At 36.1% G+C, this 21,612-nt stretch overlaps 2 protein-coding genes across 14 annotated transcripts in view; one reads left to right on the forward strand and one right to left on the reverse strand.

The window, feature by feature from the left end:
* NEMP2 (nuclear envelope integral membrane protein 2) overlaps positions 1-21,612 on the forward strand; it is a 400,823-nt gene that overhangs the window by 228,527 nt on the left and 150,684 nt on the right. The gene's annotated exons all lie outside the window — the stretch shown is intronic.
* The window catches only part of NAB1 (NGFI-A binding protein 1), a 44,763-nt gene that overhangs the window by 14,413 nt on the left and 8,738 nt on the right, over positions 1-21,612 (reverse strand). For all 11 annotated transcript variants that reach the window (XM_073807470.1, XM_073807469.1, XM_073807468.1 and 8 more), the window contains 3 exons: positions 19,566-20,403; positions 8,152-8,285; positions 5,695-5,746 (listed from right to left, as the gene is read on the reverse strand). In XM_073807470.1, coding sequence (XP_073663571.1) covers positions 5,695-5,746; positions 8,152-8,285; positions 19,566-20,384 — 1,005 coding nt within the window. In that variant the 5' untranslated portion in view covers positions 20,385-20,403. The remainder of the gene's footprint in view (positions 1-5,694; positions 5,747-8,151; positions 8,286-19,565; positions 20,404-21,612) is intronic.

The raw sequence follows: 21,612 nt of genomic DNA on the forward strand, positions 1-21,612 counted from the left end.
CTGCCATTAATCACAGTGTTCCCTTATGAGACTCTGAGTCTAAGCACTGAGAAAATAAAAGATATAGGGTGGGATGCTGTTCATGACCTAATTAATTACTCTCATCGCATTGGTCTCCACCCCCATTCCTCCTCATCCTTTCCACCAAACACTATCAAGTTGCTTTAAAACCACTGCTTAGCTATCTTTAAAACAACTTGTTCCAACAGATGTTCTCGGCCTCACACGTGCATTTTCCCTTTCTCTACTCACACTTTCTATATGAATAGCAGATTGTAATGCTTCTGTTTTTCTGATCCAGAGGGGAAGAGTCTACATCAAATTAGACCAGCTTTCTTTTCAACAAGCTTAGTAACAGCGTAGGTGGGTATTCTGACCCTCTTCCCTCCCCCTTCCTCACTCTGCCACCCTCAACCCACTGGAACTGCTAGCAGATGTTTCCTCTAAGTCTTTCTTTTTCAAGCCCCGATTCTCTGACTTTCTGGTCTCTATTAACAAACTTCATTTCTTTCATCCAGTTATCTCTGATTGCTTTGCACTCCCAGCCCACACAGGATGAAGAATGCTGTCACCTCTCATCTCTTTACCTAGTCTCCAGCAATTTCAGTGAACGAAGAAAACTGACAGACGAGAAATGAACAGTAACCGTCCATTTAGTCAGCTACCATCGCCAGGGCTGAGACTGGTTGTTTTACACATCCTTCCTCTCTTCTAATACTTATTATACTGGAGGCAATGACAGGGTTTATTCATAGGAGATGTTCTTGATGAAAAAGAAAAAATATCAACTGAATCCACTTATAACTAATTTTAAAAAAACTGAGAGGAAGACAAGAGAGCCAGGGACTTTGGCTCTTGATTTTTCATCTCCTTTAGTAGTCAAGCCATCTTAAATATGTTCTGTCACAGGTAGAGTATAAATAAGTCAAACTAATTTTTCTTGATTTACTGTTTATCTTCCCAACAAACTGTTTTGCTTCATTGTAAAAAATAAGTATGTCAAATGGTGATATCTTATATTTAAATACATTTTGTCACTTATATTGTTAAATTTTCTACTCAAAATGTATAATCATTGGGCTTCCCTGGTGGCGCAGCGGTTGAGAGTCCGCCTGCCAATGCAGGGGACACGGGTTCGTGCCCCGGTCCGGGAAGATCCCACATGCCACGGAGCGGCTGGGTCCGTGAGCCATGGCTGCTGAGCCTGCGCGTCCGGAGCCTGTGCTCCACAATGGGAGAGGCCACAACAGTGAGAGGCCCGCGTACCGCAAAAAAAAAAAAAAAAAGTATAATTGTTAAACTTCCTTGCATTAGAAAATAACTGTGATTCTTTCCCCCTTCTTCAAAGACTACCAATCCTGTGCACACTTTGCCCTTCTTACCATACTAGCAGGAGGAAAGGTATAATCTGGATAGCGTTTTTCACACCTAAGATGCTTTGTGAATGCTCATTAGCACCCAGGAGAGTGGTATTGCTTTGAAGTTTAGAAGTCAGACCTAGATTTGAAGCCCTGGCTCTGCCACTGCAATGTAGAAAGTTGGGCAGGTTACCAAGCCCTTTCTGAGTCTCTCCTTGGCTGTAAATGGAAATCATAAAGCCTCCATATAGAGTAGACAAGGTCTGTGATAATTTCAAATGCCTAGCATGGACAGGCATACAACAGGTTCAATAAAAACAGTTATTTCAAAAAAAAAAAAAAACCCAGTTATTTCTACAACTGACCCAGAGCTGGATTTGAGGCCTCTGATCAAAAAGAAAAGAATAAGCATAATCCATTTGCAGTTTAGCTGAAAGCAGATTCACACAGAAGGTTGTATTCCAGGTGGACAAGCTATTCATCTAGCCTCAGTAGGATATTCCCAAACCTCACGTACTGACATAGAGGGCTAAAGAGGCTTTCCTTAGAGGCTGCATTCCAAATGACAGGCTACCCTAATAAGGCCTCCCAAAGTTAGCAGGCTTTTTCCTCTGTGACTATCTCATATATTCTAGGAACTATGAAGTTCAAAATCTCTATGTCTTTTAATGTCTTACATGCCCTGTAGGAAGGAGCACTATTCAAGGACAAGAGATTATCCTGAGTACTTCACAACATATATACTGATATTAAACAACGACAACAACGACAATCAAATAAATAGTTAACTATCCTTAGGGCAGGAACAACCTACTATATAATAAGAAGAGAAAAATATGACAAGGATTTTAAAATTTCATGCCACCCAACCCTTCACAAACATCAGGAAAATACATCATTTAGCAATAAGTAAACAACTACTGAGCTTGAACAAAGCACTAATTTTTTTTAGTGTATACTCATGCACTGAAAACGGCATACAAGAAAACGTTTCTCTTTCCTTTACACGTCTCTTTTGAGTTATTTCTGTTTCATCTACTGGACATGACATTTCTTTTTGTTCTCTGATCTTAAAAATGATCTGTTTAAGATTGAAAAAACGTAGCAACTTGGCATGTACGCTCATTGGTTGCTGTCAAGGATTTTGGAAAAATAAAGATGAAAAGGAAGAGAAAAAAGGACTCATTAATTTGAGCCTAGTAATTAGGAATCTTATACTGCTTTACAATGGGTTAAGTTTATTTTTATATTACTTTTTCTTAATAGAGAGTTAATAAACTAAGAATCACAAAACAAATAATCAAATAAGACAAACAGTATGTTCAAAGAATTCTAAAATCTTTGTAGTTTTACTTATGACTGTCTTTCGTGTCAGCCACATATTCTGGACAAACTGGTCTCATTGTTCTCTAAACACACAGAGTATTTTCTTACCTCTGTGTCTTTGCCCATGCTAGTCTTTCTTTGCAACTCCCCTCCGCCCTCCACCCCACATCCCTACCTTCTGAAATCCTATCCTTCTTTTAAAACCCAGCTCAGATGGTATCTCCTCAATAAAGCCTCCTCTAATCTCTCCTCATGCCAGAAATTCTCCTCCTCCCCAGTAGACACACAGAAGGTAGACATAAATAAAGCACTAACGCTTGGTGAAAAATCTTCTTAGGGGAGTAGTAACCCTATACGACCAATACTAACTACCTCAGTATCAGCTTCCACAACCAAATGAACAGCTCCAGTATCTCGAATTTGACTTAGAGTATACCACAAGGGAATTCAGACAGCATTTATGCCAATATTGTGTATTTTGCAAAGGATTACACAATACACTATATACATGTGTAAGTATACACACATGTATAACACACACATTTTGCAGATATTGATGCTCTGCAAAACACAAACTTTTTAAAAAACTAAGCAAAAACAAGACAAAATTAAAACAAACCAACAAAAGTAAACTACTGTCCTAAATTCAAAGCTAAAGTCGCTATTCATTTCTGGGAAACAAAATCAAGAGTTTAGTATAAGAACATTTACAGACACCTGGGGTTGATTAGTCACTTGTCTATTTAGGAAAGGTTAGAATTGTTATTCACAGAAAAAGGAAACACTGATTATCTTAATTCTAAATCTGCAACTGTTCAAATGGCTTTGTGATGTCTATTAAAGTAACAAACTAATCATATAGAACTATAATTCAGTTATCTCTAGTGGAATATAAAGGACTAGAAGGGTCACATCTAATGCTATAACCTAACATTGTAAGCTCCTAAAAAGAAACTCACAACACTGTAACTGGATACAAGAAACAACTTGTTTACATTTCAGATCAGGGCCATTGAGAGGGTCAGAAAGACTTATCAACACAGCCTAACAAGAAAACACTATAGCTCCGAGAGTCCATGAGATTCATGATTTCAAACTTCAATGTTCACTAGTGACCTCTGAAGCTAGACAAACCAGGGCTTAAATGTGAGAACAGCTTGAGTCATGATGACATGGAGAGCCAATCGTGAGAAAGAGAGGCGAACGTAATTTCTAACCTAGTAGCTGCCTGCCTTTACTGGACATTGGGTAGGTTTTGTACCTTCTTTCCCCTAAATCCTCCAATGGCACATGCCTTTTAGCAGTTTCTTTGTTTATCCAATTTCCCTTTCAGTGGTAGAGTCACTAACAGCTAAATCCACAGGGATACTCTCTTACTTATTATCTTGAGATGCAACAGGAGAAAACTATTTCACTAGTTAGTTCTTTCAATGGCCTTAGATCATTTCAATAAATTTTCCGAGTGGTATCTGAGGCTAACCCATCTTAAACATTATTCCAGAGCTAACAGTGAGAGAGATTACAAATATAAGCACAATTTTTAAAAAGGTGCTCGTTTGGGACAACATTTTTCTCTTCTTTGAGAACCACTGCTTGGGGCTAAAGCTTTCAGAAGTCAAAGATGTTTACCCATGGCCATTCATCATTTCACCTAACAGATTTTATTAAGTTCTATTAAGTGCAAGGCACTATTATAAACTAAGTAAAAGTAGTAGCTAGACAGATAAGAGCTCTATTGTCATCTAATGGGGCAGACCAATAATAAATTGAAAATAAATATATAATAGTTTCAGAAACTGGTAAGTGCTATGAAAACAAAACAAGCCAGGACAAAGAGCCTTAATGTGATGTTGGGGTAACAGTGCCTCTTTAGAAAGGGAAGCAGGGAAGTCAGAGAAAACTCTCTGCTATGAGCTGAAGCCATGTGAAGATCTACAGAAAGATCTACAGCGGAGGAACAAACAGAGAGGGCTGAGGCACAAATGAGTTTGACGTGTTCCAGGAACAGAAAGTCGGTCAGTGGAGCTGGGACACAGTAAGAATGGGGAAGTGTGGTAGCAGATGGGGTTAGATGCAAGCCAGAGTCAGATCACGCAGGGTCTTAGATGCCTCAGGAAAAAGCGTAGATTTTATTCTAGGCACAGTAGAAAGCCACTGGAAAGACTGAAGCAAGAAAAGGGATTTATGTTTTTAAAAGATTAACTCTGGCTTTGGTATAAATGAAAGATTATTACATACAAACAGATGCTACTAACAAATTACTAGTAAGAATAATTTGATGATGGAAATTTAGGGTAGTTAAACATAGCTTGTTTTCTTTAACTTGAAATTAAATAATGAATGGCTAAGAGCACCGACCGCTATCCCCCACCCAAGAAAAAAAGGAAGGAGTTTCCTGACTTCAAATTTCTGCTCTGTTGCAGACTGGCCTTTAAAAAAGTATTCAATCCAAATTAAGGAGCAGTCATTCTGAAACCAGTTCTGAGAGCCCTAAGAAAAACACATTTTTCTTGCTCAACTCACCTTACGACTCGCAGGTCTGAAATCAGGACTGCCTCAACCATGATCCCCTAAAAGAGGCTTTTAATTACAGTAAAGTCCCCATAACTTGCAGCTACTAAATTGTCACTTCTCTCAGATATTTAATATAAAGAAATTAAACCTTAGCTCCTCTCAGTCTATTTGATAAGATGACTAATGATGTAAATAAAATTATAAAAGGAATAGTTTAACCAGTAAAGAGTTTTAAATCTGTAAGAAACATCTATTTACAAATCAACCTTTGATAAACTGACTGGACATCATGCTTATCATTGTTGTTTCCTTCTAAGAACTTTCTGAGTATCTTAGTTCAAATTACTATAGATACTTCAAAGCAACCAAATTCTATATAATTTTTAAGATTCTACAATTCACATTTTCTCACTAGTTGATGGGACCATTCTTTTTTTTTAGTTTGAACTAGTAAGCAAACATTATTAGCATAAGAAAATATAATACATAATCATACCTCCACTTTAATTCTCTTCGGGGATAATTCATCTCTTTCTCCACATTTTGATCTGAGGGGAATGGGGGAGAGAGAAAAACTTGAGAAGGTAACAAATTTTTTCTAAAGGCACCTCAATCTATAAGCTTCCACCAAAACATATAACCCTGGAGCCCTGCCACCAGAAATAAGACTTCATAATGAACATTAAAATAGTGAAAAAGAGACTTTTTATCATTTCTAAATTAACGTTGGGGAAATAGGCAGACACAGTTATATTACACATTTTAAAATTATTGCACACTACCTAAGAATGCCTCACACAGAAAGTACTCAATAAGTATTAATGAGTACCACATAATGAAAAAGGAAAAAAATCAAGGAGGACTGTATTCCATGACACCCTTCATGGATCAGTATAATTTAGGATAAAATGAAAAAAAATGGCCATTTAAGACAAATGCTTAAGGCTACATGAGATTAAAATGCATTTTGTCTATCAGAACTATAAATGCATTTTCCCTGGACCTAGGGATCCCTCTGCTGGGAATCTCTCCCACAGAAGCACCTACATATACATGAAATATAACTGCCAATTAAACGATGGCAAGTCATAAATTTTAAGTTATACCTCAACTTGAAAGATGTTAAAATGTGGAAAAATACACCTCAGAATCAACAAAATATGATCTGTATGATGTTATTTACTGTGGTATTACTTATAATGGCAAAAGACTAGAAACAACTCAAGTATCCATCAACAGGGGACTAGTTAAATGAATCATGGTATATCCACACAAGGCAGTATCATGCAGCTGTATAAAATAATGAGGAAGATGTATATGTACTAATATAGCAAGATCTCCAAGACACGTTAAACTAAAAGCAAAATACAGAATAATATAGACACATGCTACTTATTGTTTTTTCAAAAAAAGGTATAAGTGAGAAAACATATTTATATTTATTTACATGTGCATAAACAAACACTAGAAGGATGAAAAAGAAATTAATAAAAACTACCTACAATGAGAAGAGGAACAGAGTAAAAAGAGACAGAAATGAGAGTGCAACTTTTTTGCATTAGCTTTATACATAGTTTTGGCTTATAAATAATGTAAAAGTCTTGTGTATTTTAAAATGATTTAACTTTAAAAACATATAAATGTAAATAAACACTACAAAAAAATAACTAAAAGTTGTTGAAAGCAGTCGCCTCTGGGTCGTAGTATTCAGAAAGAAGGGGGATGGAGCAGGGGAATTGCTGAGTTTCGTGATAAGCCTTGTGTACTATGTGACTTCATAAATCATGTACATGTACTACTTTGATTAAAGAAAATTATTTAAGTAAAGCAGTCAGAAAGAAAATATTGTATAATACGGTGAAGAAAACAAAGTCACAAAAATCAGCTCTTGATCACTCAACTCAAAAAGAATCTTGTAAATAATCCTATACTATTGCTGTGTATTCTTATCCTGTTCATTTATTTTGCATAATTTTACTTGTTCCCAGTTTGTAAGTATATGGGCTCTTGAGATAGGACAGACAACAAAGCTGCTGTGAGCTGGGGAAAATAATGGTGATGACAGCAAGTGCCTGTATCAGTGGTTTTCAAACTTGAATATACACAAGAATCATAGGAGATGCTTGTGAATGTTTGGACTCTAAGGCTCCATCCCCAGAAAATGTGATTTATTAGAGCTGGAAAGGGTGCTCAGGATGTGTTGTTTTTTTTTTTAAACACACACTCAGGCACACTAATGCATCTCCTCCGAGAAGCAGTGGCAAGCACAACCAATGGTGCACTGGAAATCAGGGTCCATGTGGAATAAGTGAACAAAATCAAAATGGTCTGCTATCTATAGACAATGCTTAGGCTTCAAGTGAGGATAAGATGAAAAATAATAAGGTATGTTTACATTAAATTTTAAAATCACCACTGCTTTTCAACATGGGGTTTTTTATTTCAAACACATGTTCCATATTGCCCTTGCTAGTAACCTAGTATTTTCCAATTTTCCTTTAAATACTGGGCAATGGAGTCTTTTTATCTATTCAGCTAATCTCATTAGATCGCAGACACCTTGCAAAAGGAAACACGTTGCTTCCACAGAGAGTTCAACAAGTTCATGTAGTTGGTAGGGTATACAAATAGGTCTATAAATGATGACTAACTAAATCCCATCATCACACTCAAAACCAAAGAAAGCATCTGTGTGAGAGAAGAATGTCGAGAACCACACCAAACCAATGCTATAGTCCTAGGGAACTATCTTTCAAAAGACAATAAAAGAGGATTCAACAAATCAATGAAAACCACTTCAGCAATAATGTTTTGAACTTCACTGTTTAATCTTATAGAACTATAATCACACTTCAACTTTTTCAGATATGCTTATATTCTATCAACGGATGGTGTTTCAAGCTCTACTTCTAACAAACAATGCAAAAATACTGCCAATTAGTTAAACACTTACTTGGTGGTTCTGTAAGTATATTTATAGGTGACTTCTCGAGAAATCTGCCTAGCCAGGGCAAAAAGTTCATCTCTTCTTGTCAGTAGAGCGTTATCCTTCACACAAAGCTGAGCAGCCGCTTCATTAACAGTGAGCTGCATGTTCAAAACAAAGTTTCGAAAATTATAAACATTTTTATTTCATCAATACAGAAAATGTTTCACTTAAGAATATTAAGAAGTCACATCATTATATAATGAAATCATAATTTACGAAAATCAGGTTAGCCTTCACTCCTAATTAGTCCTACTGCCTAACTTCAGAAGCAAATCAAGTTATCTACATCTCTCAGAACTTGAACTAATCAAAATAGTCATCTTGGTTTTAGTTATTTATATGCTTTATTTATTTTTGTTTAAGTAGGAGAGTTTATAGAAAATAAGCAAAATAAAAAGTTAAAAAATGTTCTGCATCTTATTTTGCTTATGAGAAACCAAGGGATATGATTTTATGATATGCTGATAATATTTCCTTAACTACAAGTGAGTATACATGGTCTTACAGATTTTTTTTTTTTTTTTTTTTTTGCGGTACACAGGCCTCTCACTGTTGTGGCCTCTCTCGTTGCGGAGCACAGGCTCCGGACGTACAGGCTCTGCGGCCATGGCTCATGGGCCCAGCCGCTCCGCGGCATGTGGGATCTTCCCGGACCGGGGCACGAACCCATGTCCCCTGCATCGGCAGGCGGACTCTCAACCACTGCGCCACCAGGGAAGCCCCAGATATTTTTTTTAAGGTGAACTGACATGAAAATTCTTAGGAAGAAATAAAAAATGATTTTAGTTAAGTATTTATAAAATCAGTAAAAGATAGCATTATCACAAATGAGGGTTATAATGGAAAATCAAGGTCTTGGAGTCACTAAATCTCTAAGATTCATCTAATTCAACTCTTTCATCTAAGTGCTAAATATTGCCAATATAGAGTTGCTAGTTGACCAAACACCTGTACTAAAATTTAAAATATCAAAGGTTATCCTAAACTGAAAATCTATAATTTGTTTACTAGACTACAAAATATTTTTCACATAATTTTGTCAACTTAAATAGATGTAAGTAAGGAACTGCCAAGAGGTATATCAGGCTTTTTTAAAAAGCAAGAAACATACTCATTCCAGGCATGACTGACGGCAAACTGATGGGATGTGATGGCAGAGAGACCTAGGATGAGTCTTGCTCCGTCACTTACCAGCTGTGTGATTTTGGACATGTAAAAACTTCTCAGAGCCTCAGTTTTCTCAGAGGCAAAATGGGATAATATCACTACCTCCAAGGACTGTAACAAGAAGTAAGTGAGAAGACAGCTGGCACAAAGTTGTTGTTAGCATTAGTTCTCGTTTTCCTTTGACAAAGAATCAGGCATTTACCTTTCTCCCTACCCAGTTATCCCACTTTATTCACAGTTTTTCTTATTTAAAATTTTTGAAAATACAGAGAAGCAAAAGAAAATGAATGCAGCATGCAGTCCTTCCATCCAGAATGACTATTAATATTTTAATGCATATTATTCCAATATTTCTCTGTGTACATATATACATGTGAATGTAGATGTGTAACTTCCTTTCCTTCACTTACGTATGCTGCATTTTTTACTTTTTCATATATTAAGGCAGAGACTTGGCTTGTTTACAACAGTATCTGGCATGGTTAGTAAGCTTAATAAACACTGATTGACTGATGAATGAATTTAAATATCCTGTACAATGTAATTTTTACTACCTAGACATATAATATTACATTGTAGAAAATAGCAATATATTATTTAAATCAACCTCACTCTGGACATTACCCTCATTTTTCATGTACTACAAAGAAAGCTGCAAAGAGCATTCTTTGTGCATCTTTACATACATATTCAGTTATTTACCTGGAATAAATTAGTACAAAGAGACTTCTTGGTCACAGAATATACTAAATTTTAAGAGATTTACATATTTCATCAAATTACTCTCCAAAAACATTGTTTCAAATCTTAATGCTACCAACAATTATATGAAGAGTTCATTTCCCAGAATCTTGACCAACACTGGCTGTTATCTAAAAGCTTTACCAATCTGATGTATTTTCAATGACTTTTGGTTATAATTTGCATTTCTTTGGCTATAACACTGAAATTTTTATGTTTTTGACTTATTTTAAAATCTGCTTGCTCATGGTAGCTGCCTGTTTCTTCTATTGCACTATTTTGTTTCTTAGGGACTTACGGAATTCGTTATGTATGAAGAGCATTAACTCTTCATATGTAGTGGTTTTGTTTTTTTATTTTTTCATAGTTTGTCATTAGCCCTATAGTTTTGTCTTGAGTGCTATGCACAGAAGCTCCCTTCTTACCCTAATACATATAAATGTTCTCCTATAATTTAGTCTAATGGTTTTATTTTTTTCCACATATTTACTCCATCTAGAATGTCTTATGGTATGCAGTATATGGTATGATATAGGTATCTAATATCCTCCTCCCCAGATTTCCAACTGTAGGTTACACTGGCTTATTCTCAAATACAGGCATACCTCATTTTATTGTGCTTCGCTTTATTGCACTTTGCAGATACTAATTTTTTACAAATTGAAGGTCCGTGGTGACCCTGTGTTATCAGATGATGGTTAGCATTTTTTAGCAATAAAGTATTTTTTAATTAAGGTATGTACATTTTTTTTAGACATAATGCTGCTGCACACAATACACTACAGTATAGTGTAAATATAACTTTTATATGCACTGGGAAACCAAAAAAAATTTCTGTGTCTCACTTTATTGTGGTGGTTTGGAACCAAACCTGCAATATCACCAATATGCTTGTAATGCGGCTACTGGCAACAAGGTTACAATAAGCCCAGGCTTCTTATTTTAAACCCATAACTGAATATAAAAACATAATAGGAGGAATTTATTTTCAGCTTTCTCCCCTCCTCCTAAAGAATCCTCAGTAGATCAATTTCTTCCCTAAGTGCTTTTGACAGGCACAATGTTACAGGAGTTAAAAGTAAAACATACTTCAAGGAATAATCTCCTAAATAAATTAACTTCAATTTCAGCTTAGCAGTAGCTAAAATAACCTTGAAAGATCCTTCTCAAGTTGCTTTTTATGTAGCTGTTTCTCTTTTGTACTCATAAATCTAAATTAGTATGGAGAAATTCTGATTGTCAGTAAGGTATCTGAATTGACAACATTCAGAGGTACCAGCTCATTCAAAACTGCAGAAAATAAAACAATATTCTAAGATTCCTTCTATCATCCTACCAGAAACCAAGAAAAAAAAACATAACACAATCTTTGTGCCTGAATTCAGGCTCCAACAGACGGAAAAACTATACTGAACTCTCCAGGCCCTCAGAGAGACTTCTGGTAGAAAAACTGAGGCTGGAGAAATAATTATAGCTCACCCCAAGTTGTAACATGAAGCTGATTCATCAAGCTTTCCCCTCAAAAATGTATTTTCTGTATCTTCTCGATTTCATGCTCCCAGTTGCTAATAATTAAATCAATAACTATTATGATATATTTTAAATAGAAAAATGATACAAATACTCTAAAACCAGTAGTCATTCACTGCAGCACCAAGCTAGCTTTTTAGAAGTTTTAAGTTTCTAATTTTGTTAAAAGTATAAAATAAGATATTCTCCCTCATTGGTTTACTTACTTCCTCCACTTCCTCCTTTCATGGCTAAAAATACCAAAATTCCATTCATATCTTCATGTAAAAGATTTCTTAAAGTTAACTTTCTATTATTTTTAACTAGATTTTAAAACTTTCTCTACTGGTAGTTATAATCTTTAACAATCAAATGATTGTGACTTTCAATTAAGTTTCAAGTAAGTGTTAGCATAAAAATACTACATGAATGCTGTGTGATAGGGATGTGTGATAGGGAAGCTCTAAAGGCAATCAAGACTTTCATTTCTAGCACAGGGAGGGCTAGGTACCGTGACCGGCCCCTCTCACATTTCTCACAGGAAAAATGTTGGCTAAAATAGAAGGAAAAAATATCTTAAATGCATCAATAAGCCAGCAAGACAGTAAGAACGATTCAGGCCAAAATGAATGAAGACAGTATCTCAAAGGAGTAAGTTGAGGACAGTTGCTAAACCAGATGAACTTCAATCTTTACACCCTCACTGGGCTGGTGAGTGTGGGAAGAGAATAACAGGAAAAGCCGAGTATCCATCAAAGGTGAGGCTGAGGAGTCTACGAAAAACAATACGAAAGTACTACAGCCTGATGCAAGACAGAATTAGAAATATACCCATACCCCACAGGAGAATGCAAGGAGAATTACCTGTCTTTAACCTTGTTACTAAATGGGAGAGAACAGAAGATACTCTCCTGAGATTTCATAACCCCAAATCAGCTCTTCACATGGATTTTCAGCCCTAATTTACAGTAAACAGCCTGAGAATTAATTTTCATAGGGTCCCAGAGTTGTTATGTGCAGCGTACAGGTGCCTGGTAGAAGCAAAAACAGCCTCTAGGAGAATCCATTTTCTTCCTAGGCCTCAAAACATTTCCACAGTTCCAAGAAATATGAGTTCATAGACAGAAATCATAAAACATCCAAAGAAACAAGGAACCAAAAGTAAAAACCAGAAGAAACAACAGACAGCAGAAACAGACCCTCAAAGATTTCATTTAAAGAAATAAAAGGAGTTGAAAATATGACTAAAGAGTAATATAGTAAAAATGACTAAGAAAAATTGAGAAGTCAGAAGGAGAGAAGAAATTGGGGCACGGTAAAAGAGAAGATTTCAAAAGCAGACAATAGTCAGATAACCACTGGCTTCTAAACACAACAATGAAAGCTGAAGGCCAAGGAAATGATATCTTCAATTACTAACAGAAAATAACTGACAATACAGAATTTGATACCCAGAATAAGTAGCAATTAAGAATGAGGGCAAAATAAAGATATTTTCCAATGGGGTGAGGAAGGACAGAGTTTGCTATCAGTAGGCCTTCATTAAGAAAATTCTATATAATGCACTTCAGGCTAAAGGACACTAATTCCAGATGGTAAATCTGAGATATAAAGAGGAGGAAGGGAAGAAATACAAAATAAAATAAAGGAAATAAATTCAAAACATCAGTCATTATAATAAATGTAAATGGACCAAATGTTGCAGTTAAAAGACAAGGAATGTAAGAGAATTTTTTAAAAATCCAATTATTGGTATTTACAAGAGATGTATCTAAAACATGGATTCAGAAAGACTAAAAGTAAAAGGATGGAAAAAAGAAGTAACAAGAAATTACTAACAAGAAGAAAGCATATGTACTTATATTAATATCAAACAAAAAAGTTTTTTAAAACTAAATGCATTATTAAAGATTAATAAGGTTGCTGCATAGTACATAGAGAAATAGACAACTCCACAATCAGAGTAGGTGATTTTAAGACACAACTCTTAGCTACTGATAGAGCAAGCAGACAAAAAAAAAAAAAAAACAGTCTATAGAAGGTTTGAAAAACAGTTAATAAGCTTGTTAAAACAGACACATACAGAACACTCTACCAACAACTGCAGAAGCACATTAAAAACACTGACCACATACTGGGCCATAACTCATATCTCAACAAATTTTAAAGGGCTGGCATCATACAAACCATGTTCTCTGACCACAATGTAATTCAGTTAGAAATCACTGGGAAAAAGAATAAAGGAAAAACCCCCTCATATTAGGAAATGAAAAAAACTTCTTAATAACTCATGGATTAGAAAAGAAGTCATAAATAAAAAGAGAAATAATCAGAATTAAAAAATAATAACCACATATCAAAACTTTGGGAATAATGCTAATTCAATACATAGTGAGAATTTATGGCCTTCACTCCTTACATGAGAAAAGAAGAACAGCTGAACATTAATGAACTCAGGACAAAATATAAGTTAGAACAATAAAATAAACTGTAAGAAAGCAAATGTAAACACAAACACAGCACAACTAAAAATATCAATTAAGCCAAAAGTGCTTCCTCAAAAAGAAGTTGGAAAGCTTTTCTGTAAAAGGTCAGATAGTAAATATTTTAGGCTTTATAGGCCAGTCTGTGTTACAACTACCCAATGCTACATCATAGCTCAAAAGTAGCCATAGATAATACATAAACAAATAGGCATGGCTGTATTCCGATAAAAGTTTATGTGCAAAATCAGGAGGTGGGCTAGATTTTGCTCACAGGCTCTAGTTTGTAGATCCCTGAAAAGATTAATATAGTTGACAAACCTCTGGCAAGACTGATCAGGGAAAAAGAGACAAATGTACAAACAATATTAGGTCTTAAAAACGATAAACGACTTTATGCCAATATGTTTGAAAACTTAGATGAAATGGACAAATTCTCAGAAAAATGTGACTTATCAAAAGTGACTCAAGAAGAACGACTACCCTAATAGTCCTATAATCCACTTTTTTAAATGATCAAAAGGGAATGTCCAACATTTCTTTTCAAGTATTAGACGTTGAAATTGATCCACTCAAGCTGAGAGTTCGGAATTTAGCATCATAACTCACTAGTAATATGCTCAGGTCTAAGAGGTTCCCGGATTTGGCATTCCCCCTCTCTCAGAACTAAGACTGTTGGGCTTCTCTGAAACACTCAGCCTTGCCTTCTCAACACTACGCTGGTAACTGACCTAAACTTGGCATCACCATGTATTCTGTGGGCCGAGGTCCTTATGTTAGTAACCTGCTTAGCACTCCAGTTCCTGTAGCATTTCCACTAGGTCTACAACTTACCCACTAACTCCACATTCTCCTCTTCTTCCCCTTCCTATCTTTGAGTTCCAGAGCTCTTCAGCTGGACGTTGCTATCTGCTGACAAATATTCGATTGATATAATGCCGACTTGTCTATGTGCTTTTATTTCTGAATATTACAAGCCCGTACATTCTCCACGGCCTTGCTATTCTCAACTTTCAGTTTCTCTCTCTTTATCCATTCATTTCTTTAAGATTTGATGCATACTGCTTACCTAGTTTGCCAAATACTCTGCCAACACACCTTTGGACAGATGGAACTCTGCCTGCCTGGACTTCCTTCTAGTACTGCTTCTGGGTTTGTCCCTTAGCACCTGTCCCACACCAGTAACTAGGCCTCAGCCCCTCACACCATCTTCATGGTCTGACTCCTATGGCCAGGCCATACCTAGCCATGTCCTAAGACTATCACTGATTCTCTAGCTTAAAAACACTGTGTGTAACAATGATTCATTCTACAATTCTTTACTGTAAAATGTAAAGAATTATATATTTACAATGTATACTTGGAAACAAGTATAAAAATGCATGTAAGAATAAGAGGGCTTCCCTGGTGGCACAGTGGTTGAGAGTCCGCCTGCCGATGCAGGGGACGTGGGTTCGTGCCCCGGTCCGGGAAGATCCCACATGTCGTGGAGCGGCTGGGCCTGTGAGCCATGGCCGCGGAGCCTGCGCGTCCGGAGCCTGTGCTCTGCAACGGGAGAGGCCACAACAGTGAGAGGTCCGCGTACCGCAAAAAAAAAAATAAAAAAAGAATAAGAATTTTATATGCTTGTGAGTTGAAAAAATTTTTTCAGGTATAGGTAACTTTCTGATTTTCATCTGCTCGTGACCTACTTATATGTCTTGAAAGAGAGTGAGTGTTCAGTGTTTATATGAAGAAAACTCTCAGAAATACTACCAAAAGTGAATTAAGAATAAGTCACGTATTTCCTTATTTAGAAACTGAGGACAAATTAGTAACATTCTTTAATCTTAGGAATTTGGAAAAACTCAAAAATCTTGCTCTCATTGTAAACAGTCAAATGAAAAAATGTGAAATTATCACAAGTGTACCTAAAAGGTACACTTGACAGTACCTTCTTTCTTTTAATTCCCTCAGGATTTTGTGATTTCTACCAAACTCTTGAATGGTTACTAGTTTGAAGCAAGTGTCCTGATTCATAAACTTCTATCCTAAACTATATTATTAGGCCAGACTCACATACTTGAGTTACAAATAATAAGTGGTCTAAGTTAAGCTTCACAAGTCACACTTTCCAAAACCCCCAACCCCACATCTCAGCCACTGGCATTCATTTTGACTGTTCCCTTATTTTGGGAAACCCACAATGGTCTCATTACGTAAATACCACCTGTGCCTATTTATCCAAAGAAGCAAAGAGCCCCTTAGCAAAAGCAAAGTGTGAAATAATTCACTTTGCATTTTTTTAAAGTAGGTTGGGATTTTTTTAAGTGAGGTTGACAGGCTTTATTAAAGTCATCTCTTTAACATACTTTTGCTTTAATAAAAAGACAGGCCCTTGACTGTGTTTCATCTGCTCTGTTTTAAAAATTATATGAAAACTGGATTATAGCATGAACCTAAAACTGCCAACATGTTTTGCCCTTTGTTTCCTATTACTGACGACCTTGTAGTAGATTTCTCTATTGGTTCATAGGTAATGAAAGTGTCAAAGTGTATCCGAATTATAATGCTACCTGAATTTTCTAGATCTACTCACAAGTTCTTGTGAGTCCATTATTGTATGGCAACAATATATAACAATTACAAAAGGATATGCCCAAAATAGATCAAATCACAGAATCCCCTGTGACTAATTTTGCTAACCACTTCTGATATTAAGCACCAGTATCCATTCATATCTAAAATAATTTATTTTGTTTTTTTTGTTTGTTTCTTGTTTTTGTTTTTGTTTCTTGCGGTACGCGGGCCTCTCACTGTTGTGGCCTCTCCCGTTGCGGAGCACAGGCTCCGGACGCGCAGGCTCAGCGGCCATGGCTCACGGGCCCAGCCGCTCCGCGGCATGTGGGATCTTCCCGGACCGGGGCACGAACCCGTGTCCCCTGCATCGGCAGGCGGACTCTCAACCACTGCGCCACCAGGGAAGCCCTAAAATAATTTATTTTAAAATATCAGATGGTGAAATTGCTGAAGACAAGATTAATATACAAAAATCGGCCAGTGATAGTAATTTTAAAAAGCAGGAAAAAATTTCATTTACGATTATACACTTTTATATCTTATATACCTGTATATATATGCAAAATAAATGTATGTTTATGATACAGACATTTAATATACATATATAATACACAGTATTTGACCTAACAAGAAATGTGCAAAACCTATGAATAAAGAACTAAGAAATTACTGAGGAATATAAAAGATCTAAGTAAACACATATAGTATATTACTGTACGGGAGTTTTCATTATTGTAAATATATCATTTTTGTCCAAATTAATCTATACCTTTAAGGCATTTCTAATCAAAACACCAACAGAAATTTTGGGGAAATTTGACAAATGCATTAAAAATTTCATTTGGAAGGAGAAATGTGTAAGATTACCTAAAAAAACAGAGGCTGCAGAACAGTACTATAAAAGGGGCACTTGCCTTTCCATATATTAAAGTACATTATTTAGCTACAGTAATTAACCTAACTCTATACTGGTGAAGGAATAGAGAATTAGACAAATGAAATCACACAGGACAAGATCAATAAATATTACTATATAAAATTAAACTTCCACATGGCAACCAGTCTGAAAGGTCAAAGGACAAATGATAATCTGGGAAAATGTTTACAACATAAGACCAAGGTTAATATCCTTAAAATATAAAAAGTTCTTACCAATATTTTAAAGGTTAGACAAAACAACCAAACAACTCCAACATTAAAACAAAGGATATGAATATAAAATTGGATGTCTGTTAAACATAAGAAAAGATACTCATACTCACTAAGGAAAGTTAATTTGAGCAATGATAATTTTTTCATCTCTTAGACTGACAAAGATTAAAAATGATAAATGCAAGAGAGTGGAAAAATGGACACCTGCGTACAACGACTGTGAAAATATAAATTGCTGCAGCTTTTTTAGAAGGCAATTTAGCAGTATCTACTAAAATATTAAATCTACTTATTCTTTGATCCCATAATTTTACATGTTGGGACTCTATTCTATAGTAAAACATGCACAAGTCTGTAAAGATATATATGTGTAATGTTCACGTCCTACCATATATAAAATTTTAAAAATGGAAACAACTTAAGTGACATCAAAAAGTGAATGGTTAAGATAAATAACAGCACATTCATATTGTGAAATATAATATAACCCATAAATGAATAAGGTAGCTCTATATGTAATCACTTAAAAAATACATCTAATAGTACACTGTACTTTGAGTATATTGTTAAGTTTAAAAAAAAGAATTTGGAGGAAGAGTGTACAAAATATGATCCCACATTTGTATAGGTAAATAAAAGAATCTGAATGTTTACAGATTCAATCACTTCACATCCTTTTGTATTGACTGAATACTTTTTCAATAAATATATAATATTTTTTGTGTTAAAGTATAAGTCTGGGGGGAAGATCTAATGTTTCTAACATGAAATACTGCATTCAACTGAACATTTTTTTCAAGGAGAGTTTCTCTTTCTTCTAATGGATAAATGGCTATAAATTTTAGCTATGAAATCGTTTTTTAACTTTTGAAATGCATTTATTTTTCAAGCATTTGTTGGGTGCATTAGATTCTGAAGATATAAAAATGAATGAGACATTTTCTCTGCCTTGAAGAATCCCAAAGTATACTGTGAGGGATAGACCAATATATATATAAGTACAATAAAGTGTTGAAGTTACTGTGACAGAAGTGTATATTATACAGGGATAAAAATGGAAAGGAAAGGTCACTTGGGGGAAAACATATCAAAAAAGACTTAAGCTTATGCTTGAGTCTTAAGGTCTTAAAGATGCTTGAGTCTTAAATATGATGTGTTGGCCAGATAGACAAGAAAAAGGGAGTAAATGAGAAAGACACATACGTATATGCATTCTTCTGCTTAAGCAAAGTATTTCTGGATAGAGTGCTACAAAAATAAAATGAGAATTTTTAATGCCAAATGTCAAACCAAAACAATATTCAAAGCTATAATAATTCTTCTAACATTCATCTAAAATAATTTTGTTTTCTATGCTAGCTGAAAATCACTTTAAGTTGTGGTTATTGTTTACAAATTTTTTTTCTAAAAAAAGTCTACAAAAATGATTTTTGTTCTACTTAAAATCTCATTTTATTTCTTAATTAAAAGACAAACTGCCTTGTACATGCAAAGACTTTATGCTCTCACTGCTTAAATTCTGATATTTTTCTAAAAGTCACCCTACACTGTAGTTCCAAAGCTCAACGTGTTTGAATTCAACACAAAAATACCCTAACACACACAATAGATATGGTCTATTTTCACTAGAGTTACATTTTGCTAAACCTAAATGTCTTTAATACTGCTTTCAGGTAATGTATCTCCTTAGCTGCAAACTATTACCAAATTAATCTCTAAGAGACACAACACACCACATATGCACAAAGAAAAATGTGGGCTTTTTACCTCATGAAGCGTAAGATGTTTCCCGTCCTTTCTCTTGGAGTCAAATCTGCCATATATTGCACTATATTTTCGAATTTCCTCCTCTTTGTGTGGATCATCATCACTCATCTCAAAGATGTGACCAATCATTTTGGCCAACTTCTTGTTGGTTTTTAGCAGCTCTTTCACTTCGTTTAAGTCACTTTTCGGCAGCGTGGGGGCCATTCGTTCCACACACTCGGCTACAGAGAGCGCGGCAGCAGCATCCAGCGCCTCACTACTTTCTTTTGGGGAAGCTGGAGAGCCAAGGTCAGCTGGGGAGAGGCTGTGCTCGCTCTCAGTGGCATGGTGGCCTTGCCAGAGTCGGGACTCACTGATACTCTGCAGCGCTAAGCTCCCCACCACGTCTGATTTCCCCTGTCCCAAGCTCTGCACACAGGTGGTGGCAGCACACTTGGGGATTTTTAAATGAGGTTCCCGGGCATTGCTGTTTCTTTCATAACTGCTGCAGGATATTCCCAGCCAGGTTGGTGATCCCTCTGGTAATTTATAGATGGGTATGCTACTGACAGGCAGGGACGTCAGCGGCTGATTGAAAAGGCCAGGGTTTGTAACCCAGTCTCTCAAAGCCTTCTGTAGCCTCCTAACGTGAAGGGGCTTGCTAGCCATGCCCACGAGTGCCATGATTTCCAAGAATTCCTCTTCTCCAGCTTCACAGAGTTGCTGGACATCATCACCACCTTGTTGGATAAAGGCATCGAAATAAGAAAGCAGATTGGCTTTTTGTAATATTCTGTACAGCTGCAACTCCCCCAAGGTCCTGGGTAGGGCCGCGGCCATTACTGTGGATGGGCTTAACCTGCAAAAAGAAGAGGAAATACTCATCACACTTGCTCCAAACTTCTTAAGCCTATCTGTTAGACACTATAGGATTTAAGAGTTCAGTATGGGAAGAATAGAAAACAAGCAGCATTTGCATAGCAACTGACTGTTAAGGAAGCATTCTCTCTATGCCTAAGTTATCTTATTTTACTCTCCTATCAACCTTAATGGTCAATATTCAGTAATAGTTTCCATTTTAAAGAAAAAATTATAAAGGCTCAAAGAATATAAATAATTTGCCTGAGATCTCACAAATAGCTAAGCAGAAGTCTAGGGACTGAAACCAAGGCTCACAGGGCTCTATATCCCATATTTTTGACTATTCACTTTGCTGCTTCCATGGTGTGGACACAGAGGCAAAGTGAAGGATAATCAAATTCAGAAGGGGGTAAGAAGTATACTATGCTACCATGCACTGAATACTTATTTTGTGTCACACTGTATGACAAACACTTTATATTATGTCTAATCCTCACAACAGCCCTGTGAGATAGGTAGAGTTAATTCCCATTTTATAAAAAAAAAGTAGCAAGATTAGTCTGGCAGGCAGAGGATGAGAGATTTCAGTATGAACTGGAGTTGATAAGATAGAAGGTGGTATATTTAGGAACTGAGAAAAAAGAGGCAGGAAAAATTCAGACAAGACTTGGTGATCACTTAGATGTAAGTGATGAAAAGGAGAGGAAATGTCTAGAACTGCAACAGGCATTGGGGATACAGAAAATCAGGGATGATGGAATTCCCTTTCAAACACATGGCACCTGAACATGGCACAAGGTAGAATGCTTAAGTAGAACTGTCCTGTGTGCAAAATAACAGACTGGAGCCTAAGTGTGTCTCAGGGTTAGAGACACAGGATGAAGCCAAGGAGGGTGGAAGATCCCTCCAAAGAAGCAGCAGAGAGCCTAAGACAGAGACAAGGAACCAATACTTTTAGAGCTCAAGCGAGGCAGAGAAGTCTGCCTTTAAAGAGACAGAACAAGACCCAGCAAAGCACTGCTTGACCTCTTAGCAGCCTTTAAAAGTTATTCACAGTTGCCTGGAGACCTTCCACAGGCAAAGAGGAGTTGGCCAAGTACTTCCATTTAAGAGAAACAAACTTGTAATCAATGCACCTTTAGGATTAAAAGGACCCTATAGCCCTCTAAGGGCAAAAATTATAGTAGGCTAAAAGAATACATACACC

This window comes from Tursiops truncatus, chromosome 7, assembly GCF_011762595.2.
Source record: "Tursiops truncatus isolate mTurTru1 chromosome 7, mTurTru1.mat.Y, whole genome shotgun sequence".
NCBI lineage: Eukaryota > Metazoa > Chordata > Mammalia > Artiodactyla > Delphinidae > Tursiops > Tursiops truncatus.